The 12,381-nt window shown below is 40.9% G+C and overlaps 1 protein-coding gene across 3 annotated transcripts in view; it reads right to left on the reverse strand.

Annotated features, from left to right (window-relative positions):
• The window catches only part of VPS41 (VPS41 subunit of HOPS complex), a 299,363-nt gene that overhangs the window by 254,421 nt on the left and 32,561 nt on the right, over positions 1–12,381 (reverse strand). For 2 of the 3 annotated variants that reach the window (XM_075826930.1, XM_075826929.1), the window contains exon 3: positions 3,494–3,601. In XM_075826930.1, the coding sequence (XP_075683045.1) occupies positions 3,494–3,601 (108 nt within the window). Of the gene's footprint in view, positions 1–677; positions 768–3,493; positions 3,602–12,381 lie in introns of those variants that run through there. The other variant, XM_075826932.1, reaches the window with a different exon arrangement.

A 12,381-nucleotide genomic window follows, 5' to 3' on the forward strand; every position in this document is an offset into this window, starting at 1 on the left:
CTAGATCATCCTCTTACTAAAGATCTGATGGATACCCACCTTCAAACATATTTTGACATTAATTCCCCCTCTTCTGATAATTGCTTTTCTTTGTGGAATGCTCACAAGGCATATATGCGGGGGATGGGGATTCAGGCCACCTCCAGACTGAAAAAACATAGGGCGAAAACCACCAACGATATTCTCGCCCAAAGGCATACTCTGCAATCCCTCAATAAAACTAACGTGACTCCAGACACGTCGCACAAAATCCTTAGGGACCAGCTTTAAACAGTTCTCATGTCTCGCCATATGGATTTATTTAAAAAAAACTGCAATTTGGTTTTTACCTTCATAATAGACCAGGGGCACTTTTAGCCAAAATTATTAAAAAACAGAGCGCTAAGCAAAGAACAGCATTTCTCATAGACAAACAGGGAAATAAGTTTACTCATCCCCAAGAAATCAGTGAACAGTTTCGGAATTTCTATCACAATTTATATAATCTTAGAGAGGATAAAGAAACTCACCAGCCATCAACATCGGACATAAATAACTTTCTATGCAGCCTGAATCTCCCTTCCCTATCAGAAGAAGATAGCTCTAATTTACAATCACCTTTTACTGTACTGGTAATATCACAGGCTATTAAAGGGTTAAAACAAGGAAAAGCCCCAGGCCCAGACGGGTTTACTAACCTGTATTATAAAAGATACGCTAATATCCTAGCTCCTAAACTGGCTGATGTGTTTAATGGAGCCGCGGTTGTGGGTTCATTCCCAAAGGAAATGTTATCTGCGACGGTAGTTACCCTTCCGAAGCCAGGGAAAAATCCTGATTCTCCTGCTAACTTTCGACCAATCTCTATCAAACAAAGACATTAAAATTTATGCTAAAGTATTATCTGGTAGGTTGGTCAACTTACTCCCTAAACGAATACATGAGGACCAGGTGGGATTTATTGCTGGGAGGCAAGCGCCGGATGGTACTAGAAGACTTTCAAATTTGATTCATTGGGCCAGGACCCGTCGAGTGCCTTCCGTGCTTCGTATGCAGAGAAGGTATTCGACCGGGTCCACTGGGGATAATTGGAGGCAGTCCTTTACAAATTTGGATTCTGTGGATGGATAAAATCTGCAATTATGGCACTGTACTCCAGCCCCTCTGCTAGAGTTTTGGCCTCTGGGTTTTTATCTACCTCGTTTCCTATCTCTAATAGCACTCGTCAGGGGTGCCCGTTGTCACCCCTGATTTTTGCGATGGTGATAGCTATGTCTATTAGACAGAACCCTTCCATTACAGGTATACAAGTGGGTCAAGTCCGGCATAAGATAGGTTTATACGCAGACGACGTGATACTCTCTTTCAAACCCATTATCTTCCCTTAAGGAAGTGCAAAATACATTAGACTCGTTTGGAAAGGTGTCTTACTATAAAATCAATGCTGGTAAATCACACTTATTAGATGTGGGACTTCCTATAGGGGTTCGGAATGAAGTTTGAAGTTCCTTCCCTTTCCAATGGAATACACTTAAGATCTCTTATTTGGGCATTAATCTCACGAATTCTAGTAATCTCTTTAAACAGAATTGTACTCCTCTTTTACATAGTATTCCTCAATTGTTAACTACATACTCTAATGTTTGTACTTCTTGGGCGGGGAGGGTAGCAATCATTAAAATGATGATCTTGCCCATTATTCTTTATACGTTCAGTGCAGTAATAATCCCTCTCCCCAGTCCTTTTTTGAGAAATCTACTGAGAATCCTCAACAACTTTATATGGGTGCGCAAAAAACCTAGAGTGTGGATGCATACATTATTTAGACACTGGAGAGAAGGTGGCCAGACTTCCAAAAATACTACTGGGCGGTTACACTAGACCAATTAAAGTCTTGGTGTGTCCCATCTCTCTCTAAGAGGTGGATACATATTGAACAGGCACTAGTAGACCGTCCACTTATTTCATTGTTAGGGGTTGGTCCGAACTATTCTCCAAAAACGTATGCCTCTGTGTCCCCGACTATCTCAGCTTCCCTGAAGGTTTGGAAAACATACTCCTCCCAACTTCCTTCACTAGCTCTCACTCGATATTTGCTTACAACATTACCAGAGGTCTCAGGAATTTCTCACATCCACATGTTATTTAGTGACCATAAATTATTGGCCTTTTCAGATTTAATAAAAGCTTATTCTATCCCTAATAGAGATTTCTATAAGTATTTATGTATTCGCCATTTATTTACTTCCTTGGACGTCAATACATTAACATATCCCTCTGTAGCTCTCTTCAGGTATATTTTGATCCCACATGTAAGAAAAAGGGTATATCAGGATTCTATGGCGATTTGTGCAAGCATCTCCTTTCCAGCAGACCTCCTTATTGCGATAAGTGGGAAAATAATTTTCAATCCTCCTTTTCTTTAACCGATTGGCAGATAGCCTTTTCTTGGACCCAAAAAATATCCAGGGGGGTTAAACATTGGGAAGCTTCTCAAAAATTGCTATTACATTGGTATTTGACGCCTTCACATCTTGCAAAATCCGATACTTCTTATTCTGAGTTGTGCCGGAAGGGATGTGGCTGCAAAGTTCCATATTTCCATATGTGGTGGCAATGTCCGGAGATCTACTCCCTTGGATTCATGTATTTGATATCATCTCCCACATTTAGTCTTGCACTGTTATGCCGGATCCGGCCTTATATTTTCTTAATATGCACAATATCCCATATCACTCTCAAATGGTGTCTAGTCATATTATTATAGCGGCTCGATTGCTCTTAGCCAAATCTTGGAAAATACACACTCACTTTTCTATAACTGAACTAATTAATCAAGTAAACACCTCCTTTACTATGGAACGCATGTTTGCTTTGAGATCCAATAGGCTTCCTAACATTCTCATTATGGGATCCATGGGCCAATTATCTCTCCACTTCTCCACAGGGGGCTAAACTTACACCTCTTCTACCACCTATAGTTTGACTTTTCTGTTAGAATATGCAGCTATTTAAGCTCTTAATTTAGGTTACCAGACTCATGCCACTTTTGCTAGGACACGTTTGTAATTTGTGATCATATTTTATTTTCTTATATTGTATTAGTGGCAATGTTGTAACCCTTTGGGATTGAAATGTCATTATTTTTTGTTTTTTATTTCCTATTTAAGTGGGCATGTGATCTCATATGAGTATGCGGGTTGGCATCGTCCTACACATATTCTTACTGTTTTTTTTTTTTAATATATGCAGTCTTTATGGTATTACTCTGCTATACGTGGACACTGTTTATTTTACTATTCTTTATATGACTTATTGTATGCTTTCAATATTGTCTTTGGTCCTGTATTATTATAATATAATAATAAGTGATGTATATGCTTCAAGGTTCTTGTATAGACCTTACTGCTACTTTATACATGCTTTATCTTCATACCTTTTTATGTTCATCTCGGCTGGGTACTTTTTTTCTGTGACTTTGAAAATTCAATAAAAATGTAAAATTTAAATATACCTTCTCATGGACGGTCATACAGCTTGCTGCATCTTCTTGTAAGATTTCAGTCACTCCGTTGGACAGCCTTTCATATTTCAGCTTTGGCTCTTCTTCAGTATCATCCTCCTAGATGTAAAATAAGAGACAAAATACAAAAATATGATCTTTCTATACAACGGAGACAATTTATGATGGATATATACTTCATGCTGTTCGCAAATTAGAGTTTATGGTTTGTATATTGAAGAACAATTATAGCCAAATACATCAGGTTAGGACAAATAAAGCTATATAATGAAAAGTTAAACAGTTTTCAAGATCTCAGCTTGCAGTTATTCAATAGAAACCTTCTATGTTTGCATCCAGTGGATAAAAATCTGTCTTGGTCATGTGATGCACACAAAAGATTCACCGTTAGAAGTACAGTACAGTTATCAGAGCTGTGCCTTACAACAAGCTGTGTACTTTTGTGTTCATCATATTAACAGGACTAATCTTAAAAATACCTTGCGGACTTGATGCAGAAAGTTATTGGAAATTTGCATATCTTTTCATTAGAACATTTATTTGCGAAAATAGAAATATCCCTTTAAAATGCTTTCTTTAAAGAGGTTCAGGGGTTCAGTCGGAGCTTTTCGTCAGGGTAACCCACGAATGGAACCCTGACTGAAACAAATGGAACCCATAGGTTTCCGTTTGCAGAACCATTGAATTCAATGGTGACTAATCCGGTGCCAATGTTTTACGTTTGTCTCAGTTGTGCGTGGGTTCCGTCGTTTTGACTGGATGAATGCCGTAGCGGACTACGGTATGGACTCCATGAAAACAACGGAACCCTTGCACAACGGAGACAAGCAGAAACCATTTGCACCGGATCCGTCACCATTGAAATCATGGTTTCCGTTTGTTGCAGTCAGGGCTCCACTGGAAAGCGAAGACGGAACATCAGAACGGAGGCCTGACACAGATGTGAACGAAGCCTTGATCATGTGTCTTGTGCATTGTAGGCATGCCATGAACAACCATTTGAAGATGAATATCTCTGCACTAGATGCCAGCGTGTTATTTATTTAGAAACCCAGGTATTGGCTCTAAATACGCAGCTTGCAAAACTCAAGAGCATTGTGAAAATAGCGCGTAGTTTAGAGCTCACTGAGCAGGCAATGGTTGGGGCCAGAGAGGAGAGGGGGCAAGCTCAGGATCCAGAAATCAGAAGCCGAGTCACAGTTAAAAAATGGGATAGGGGGATAAGTGCCAGGGAGGCTAGTCCGGAGTTGGCACACCAAAGTAGATATGCCTGTATGGTAATATTAGGGATGTAAATCCAGGGTAGCATCACTACAGCAGGGCTCTGCTCTTAGCAACCAGGAGAATGACTGCTGTAGGAAGGATGGGAGTAGGAGTGCAGCAAAGGGGATTCTATTATTAGGTGGATAGATAGGGTTGTCTGTCACCGAGACCTCGAATGACAGTGTGTTGTCTGCCGGGTGCTAGGGTTCAGCATATTGTGGATCATATAGACAGACTTCTGGGTGGGGCTGGATAAGACCTGGCGGCCATGATAGCCATCGGTTTCGATTACAAAGTCGGTGGGAGATGGAAGTCCCTTAAAAATAGTTTTAGTGAACTAAGAGGGAAGCTCAAGTCCGGGACCTCCAAGGTTACTTGATGGATGATTCAACTAGGAGATGCTCTACCAGATTTGGTCTGGTCTAATAGACCATATAGAATATCAGACGTGGAGGTCCGAGAGCACTTGGGTAACAATGACGATAATATGGTAAATTTCAAACTAACTTAGGGGGTAATGTATTAACTGTTTTACACCAGCCTCAATAAATTCCCCCCCTAAGTCTTGTAAACTGTGATCATGTACTGGTTAATAGGGATATGAAAACTGAATGGGGTGTTTTAAAAAATATATTGCATAAAGCGTGTGAAGTATATACCCTCTGGTACCAAAAGTCTGGAAATAAAAGGAAACCAGTATGGTTAAATAGGTATACTTTACCTATTTAGCCATATATGTGGGCACTGTGGTACTATGTGGGCACTGTGGCGCTATCTATAGTGGACACTGCGGCACTGGCACTTTATATGTGGGCACTGTGGCACTATCTACATTGGGCGCTGTGGCTCTATGTGGGCACTATCTACAGTATGCACTATGGCACTATCTACAGCATGGTAGAGGCACTATCTACATAGGCACTGTGGGGGTTTTAGGGGGCTCGGACAAAAAAAAACCCTGACAAATTAAATCCATTCTTGTTTTTGTTTTGTTTTTATTTATTTTTTAACAGCCACGAAAAACACAGACACACGGACTGGAAATGGATGAAAATTTGGATACACACTGATACAAAATGGCCATGAAAAACTGACAGGTTTTTTTTTTTTACAAAGAGCAATTGATACATTAAAGGCTAATGGGTTCAGAAAAAGCATTCAAGACTTACAAAGATCTCAATAGGAAATGTAAAAAAAAAAAAATCACATTAGCAAAGTTATCCACAGAAAAACAATTCCCTCATGACATTAAAACAAAACCCTAACATTTTTATAAATATATAAAATGGCATAAAAAAGAAAAAAAAAAAAAAAACAACAACCGGATAATATGGTCTCTCTATTCAAAACTAATCTAAAGTCAGATCTCTTACCCCTTCGTAAAGATGATCGAGAGGTGTCATCATCTCCCCCCCCCCATGTTTCCCCTCCTCGCCCTCTTTTCACCTCAACTTCACCTAGGAGGAACCCTCCAAGTCCTCTTTTCTTCTCTCTTGTATTGTTACGAAGAAAGTAGTCGACACATTACATTGATGGTTTGTATTTCACATTTGAGATGCGATTTAGACAGTTACTGTACTTTATGAACCAGAATTGCTTCTTAGTTTTGTATGTATTATGCACTGTTTTCTCTCACTTTTAAAATGTTCAATAAAAGAACTAAAAAAAAGGATATAATAATTGGCCCTTCAAAAGATGACCATTGGAATATAATTGTAGAGGACTAAGAGAAGGCCGAGGTATTAAACACGTTCTTTTCATCTCCATTCACTAATGAGCTGCCAGATATTATCCAGAGGGACAGTATTCAAGGGTCTTAACCCAATATTACTTACAAGAAGAAATACAGCTGCATCTTAGAAAATTAAATATTAATAAAGGCCCTGGTCCAGACGGTATTCATCCACGTGTATTAACCAATTGATGATGAATAAAGAGCATTCTCGGCATCGGCGGCAGGTAGTTGCCGCATCATAACTAGCAAACTCTTCATGCTGATCATGCAGGCACTGCTACTATAAACAGGAGCAGAGCAACAGCTGTACTACACAGACGTAGCCCCGCCATAACGGCAGAGATCAGAGGAACCTCTTATCTCCATCGTTTAACCCGTGTACTATTAGGGTATGTGCACACAAAATAAAAGACGTCTGAAAATACGGAGCGGTTTTCAAACTCTCGTTTTTCGCAGCGTTTTTGGAGCTGTTTTTTTATAGTCAATGAAAAACGGCTCAAAAACGCCTGAAGTGACATGCACTTCTTTTTCGCGGCCGTAAAGAATGACCCGTCGGAACAGAACGCCGTTTACGGCCTAAAACGCTCTGTGTGAACATACCCTCAGTACACAGGCTAATTTTCTGGTATATAGATATATGCCAATCCATTATAGTTAAAAAATCCAAATTAAAAAACGTAATTATGAGATTTAAAAAAAAAAAAAAAAAAAAAAAAAAGCACCACACATTTTTAAACCTAAACGTCATAAATAATAAAATAATGATAATACATAAAGTAATATACAAACATTAAGTATAGTCACGTCTAACTACCTGGACAAAAAATGTATAGCATTTATGATGACCGGTGTATGCAGTAAAAAACAAAATATATATAAGCAGAATGGCTTTTCTTCTGCATTTTTGCCAAAATAAAAAATTAGCTAAATTAAACTAATGTGTATGTATCAAACAAATAGCACCTGCATAAGATGCTGCAAAAAATAAAAGTCCCCTACAGTTACGCCAAACAAAAAATAAAAAAAAGATATGCCGGCTGTAATGAAAAAAGAAAAAAAAAAAAAAAAAAGAATTGTTCTGGTCCTCAAGTGGTTAAGACAATTACGCTCAGTAGACCTTATAGACTGTTATATCTCATGCACTAAGGCTACATTCACACGAGCGTCTCGGATTCAAGCACGTGAAAAACGTCCGTGAATCTGGTCCGTTATTCATCAGAGTCCTTTGCGAGTGGCATGTGTTATTCACGCACTTGCAAAGCACATCTTTTTTTTTTTACTATTCTGATTTTCAATTGAATTGATGTGCAAATCACGCACCGCACACGGATGTGCATCCTGGTGCGGTGCGTAATTTTCAAGCACCCATTGACTTCAATGGGCGATAGGTGCGTGAAAAACGCACCAATATAGGACATGCAGTGAGTTTTACGCAATGGACTCTCGCTGCGTGAAAACTCCTGCATGTGTGAGCGGCTCCATTGAAATAAATGGGTCCGTGTGCTGTGCGTGATTTCCCTGCGCAGCACACGGACGTTATTCACGTTCGTGTAAATGGGCCCTTAGACTCTAGTAACAGGGTCAGTTCCACAGGATTGAAAAGATGGCTGATGTTGTACCAATATTTAAGAAGTGTAGAAATGTGGAACAGGGTAACTATCGTCTGGCAAGTCAGACATCTGTGGCATGTAAAATGTTTGAAGGTATTCTAATATACGTATGAACAGCAAAAGTTTATAGCTGTAAATCTAATAACTGATACAAACATACTCGGTTTTCGGGTAAGTTCAAATCTTAATACTGGGCATGCAGTTGATGCGATATTTGTAGATTTTGCATAAGCATTTTATACGGTACAGCAACTGAAGCTACAGAGTCTGAGAATAGGGAAAAATGTATGTACAAGGGTAAAGAATTGGTTAGGTAACAAAAAAGAATAAGTTGTAAACAGTAAATAGTACAAACTCATAATGGGCTAAAGTCACAAGTGAGGAACCACAAGGATCTTGATTTAGCCCAATTCTTTTTAATATCTTTATTAATGACCTTGTGGATGGGATTGAGAGTAAGGTGTCCGTTTTTGCTGATGATCTGAAACTTTGCAGGATACTTACAGCTCAACTAAATTGTAAAATATTACAGAAAGACCTTGAATAAGTGAGCAGAATGGGCAAAAACATGGCAAATAAAGTCTAATGTTGAGAAATGTAAAGTAATGCCCCTAGGCCACAGTAATCGTATTACTGCAAATATATTGAATGGAATAAAACTGGGAATAATAGAACAAGTGAAAGACTTGGGTATTCTGGTCAAGGCTACATTCACACGACAGTGAAAAGTGGCCGAGCGATGACCGTTTTTCGGGGGGGTTTTAACGGCCGTCATACGGCCGTTTATAGAACGGTAGGGTTCTATGGGTGTATTGCACACAACAGTTTTTTACTAGCCGTCTGAAACTAGAAAATGTTTTTTTTTGGCCGTTTTCACAGCGCCCATAGAAGTCAATAAATCAGTTTTTAACGACTGTCTTTGAGCATTCAATCCTTGTGACGAACCGTTAAAAACTGATCCTGGCCCACACAAGAGCACTCCCCAGGCACATCACTACTTTAAGCACTGAGCCCGGGGAAGCACTTGAAGTCACTGTCCATATATGGACAATAATGTCAGGGCTTTCACCTATGGAGTCCCCAGCCAGATCATCACAAGCTCTCTGGCCGGGGTCTCCTGTCTTGGAAAAGCCTTTGACGTCACTGTCCAAATATGGACAGTGACGTTGGACACTACTCCAGAGCGGAATTCCCGTCCAGAGTGTTGCGGACTCTCTGGCCGGGGATTCTGCTCCTAGAGAAGCCCCTGGCATCACTATCCATAAATGGACAGTGACAACAGGGACTCCTCCTGAAATTGAATCCATGGCCAGAGCATGGCCGATACTCTGGCTAGGAATTACACTTATAGAGGGAGCCCCAATGCCGCTATCTACAGGGGGGGGGGGGTAAGGTGCGATCTACATGGGCACTGTGGCATTATATGGGCAGTATCTACAAGGGAAACTGTGTGTGGCACTATCTAAAGGACACTGGGGAACTTAATATATGGGCACTGTGGCACTATGTGGGCACTGGTTCTATCTATATGGGCACTATCTACAGTGGGCACTGCAGCACTATCTACATGGGCACTGCGGATTTGAGGGGCTTGGTACAAAAAAAAAAAACCTGACAAATGGAATCCATCCATTATTTTTAATGCCCATGAAAAACAGATAGCAAACGGATGACAAATGGCCATTTAAAAAACGGACAGACAGACTGGAAATGGATAAAAATTTGGAGACACACGGATGCAATACGGCCATGAAAACGGAGTTGATGAGTTTTTCATGTAGCCAAATAGTGAGCTAAAAAGCAGTACTCAATGTCAAGCAGCAGATGCAAAAGCAATTAATATTTTAGGGTGAATAAAGAGAGCGAGAGATAAAAACCTGTGATCCCAATGAAATATTGCCCCGCTATAAAAATCGTGTAAGACTACATCTCGTATATCGTTGTTACGGTTCTCGCTAGAGAGGTGGATTCTCTAAGCCTCAATCAGTTTTGCGCTGCCTAGACTGGGTTGTGGAGCCTAAGCAAGCTCCCCGCTCTTTACGCTCAACGGGGTATGGACTTTTCCAGTGGGATTCACAGGTCATGGTCCCCCGAACAGTCACTGATTGTCGGCAAGTGAGCTGAAGGAACTATATATATTTTTTTTTTTTTTTTTTTTTTTTATTTTGTCTCATGAGCCAGGGCTGTAGGGACACCATTTACAAGACAGGGTTTAAATAGCCCTGTGTCGGTACGCTCAACAGCGGAGCCTACCTCCCTCACCATTCCACCGACTAGGAGCTCAGCTGCGACCTGCCCTCACCACTCCACCAACGCCGGCTCACCTCTCCTGCTCCTGGCAACGTACCAACTCCACCAACGTATTCCTCACCTGGAAAAGAAGCGCTAAGTAACACCTCTCTCCCCCTACACAATGAGCATTTCCCGATTTAACCCTTACTTTCCCCTATACAACGAGCATTGACCATTGTTAACCCTTTATCCATCCCTAGTTACCTATCTGCACAACCCCTGACCCCCTGGTTAACCCTCACATCACCTGCACATTCCCATATCCCTAGTTAACTCTTTTCCCGCCTGCCTATACATCCCTCGGTCCCCAAGTTAACCCTTTACCTACCTGCACATCCCCTGGTACATCTCATTAACCCTTTCCCACCTGACTGCACATTAACCCTTTACTTGAATATCCCCGGTAACCCTTTATCCTCCTCACTAGTTAACCCTTAGTGTACAGGGACAGTTATATTTAGGAGGAAGTGGGACAGTAATAGGGAGCGTGTATGTATTAGAACGCAACGTATATATGTATGTTAGGTAAGTGGGTGGTGGTATAGATTAGGATTGATACCTTGTTTATACTGAGCCACGTGTAGTGTTAGTGTATTCAATACATGTTAAGTTATCTCTGTGATTATTTACTTTGTTTGGTGTATTTATATATGAGAGCTTACTGTTTGTAATAAATATTATCTTTTATTTACTTACTTAGTAGCAAAGCAATTAGATTGAAGTTAGAATAAGAAATAAGTAGGGGAACTCGGCATAACCCTAGTGACCCTGATATAAAGGAGGCAGCAGTAGTGGGCGACACTAGCCAGGTCCTACTATACCTTCGGAGGAGCCTATGCAGACAGACTCCGATTGTCCGACCAGGAACAACAACGCAGACAATCGACTGGATTGTGTCTATACTGTGGCCACACGCGAAATTTTGTGCGCCAATGCCCGCAAAAACCAGCAAACTCCAGCACATAGGTCTGATTGGAGAAGCTAACCTAGGTGAATCACTCTCTACCACTAAATTCTCTCCCAAATTTCATCCAACAGGACATAGTTGATAGCCTCTGCCTGACCCAATTCTGTCTATCACCAAACCTCTGAGGCTGCAGAAAGGAGTCCTTCATTCCGAGCGGATTGCTTTCTACGTCTTGTCCAAAGCTATCAACTTCATCCTATTGGGATTACCTTGGCTTCGCCAACACGCTCCAGTCCTTGATTGGAATTCCGGAGAGGTTCTCCAGTGGGGACCCCAATGTCTGCACCGTTGCTTGCCTCAGGTTCGTCCTGTTCATTCTCCACTGCCTCAGTCTTTCTGGATTACCTCCACAATATGTCAGTTACACGGATGTCTTCAGTAAGAAGGAGGCAGAGGTACTTTCTCCTCATCGACCATATGACTGTCCTATAGAGTTGCTTCCTGAAGCGTCTCTCACTCATGGACGAGTCTACCTGCTTTCCTTGACTAAAATCCAGGCCATGTCCCAGTATGTCAAGGAGAACCTGGTCAAGGGGTTCATCAGAAAGTCTATTTCACCAGCCGGAGCCAGATTCTTCTTAGAGGAGAAAAAGGATGGGTCACTCCGACCGTGCATTGACTACCGTGGTTGAACCAAGTCACGGTAAAAAATAAGTACCCCTTGCCGCTCATCTCTGAGCTCTTGACAGGATTCGTGGTTGAAGTCTTTTTTCAACCTAACTGTAATAAACCAGTTTTTGGAAGATGTAATATTCTTAATTTTCACGTTGTGAATTAATCTCCCATGCCATTTAAAAAAGGGAGAGGTGTTATTAGTTATGTTTTAAAACCCAGGCATCATTTAAATCTCCCTGACTGTGGGGGATAATCAGGCTGTCCTTTTCCAGGGACATAAATTAGTTTGCATGTCAACATAAGGACCAAATTTCTCTCTGTGGAGCTCCCATCACACCCGAGTGCTAATAAAGTCAATGCTTTGGAAGCCAGACTCCAGTACCCACATGTCTACAGA

The sequence above is a fragment of the Rhinoderma darwinii genome, chromosome 5, assembly GCF_050947455.1.
Source record: "Rhinoderma darwinii isolate aRhiDar2 chromosome 5, aRhiDar2.hap1, whole genome shotgun sequence".
NCBI lineage: Eukaryota > Metazoa > Chordata > Amphibia > Anura > Rhinodermatidae > Rhinoderma > Rhinoderma darwinii.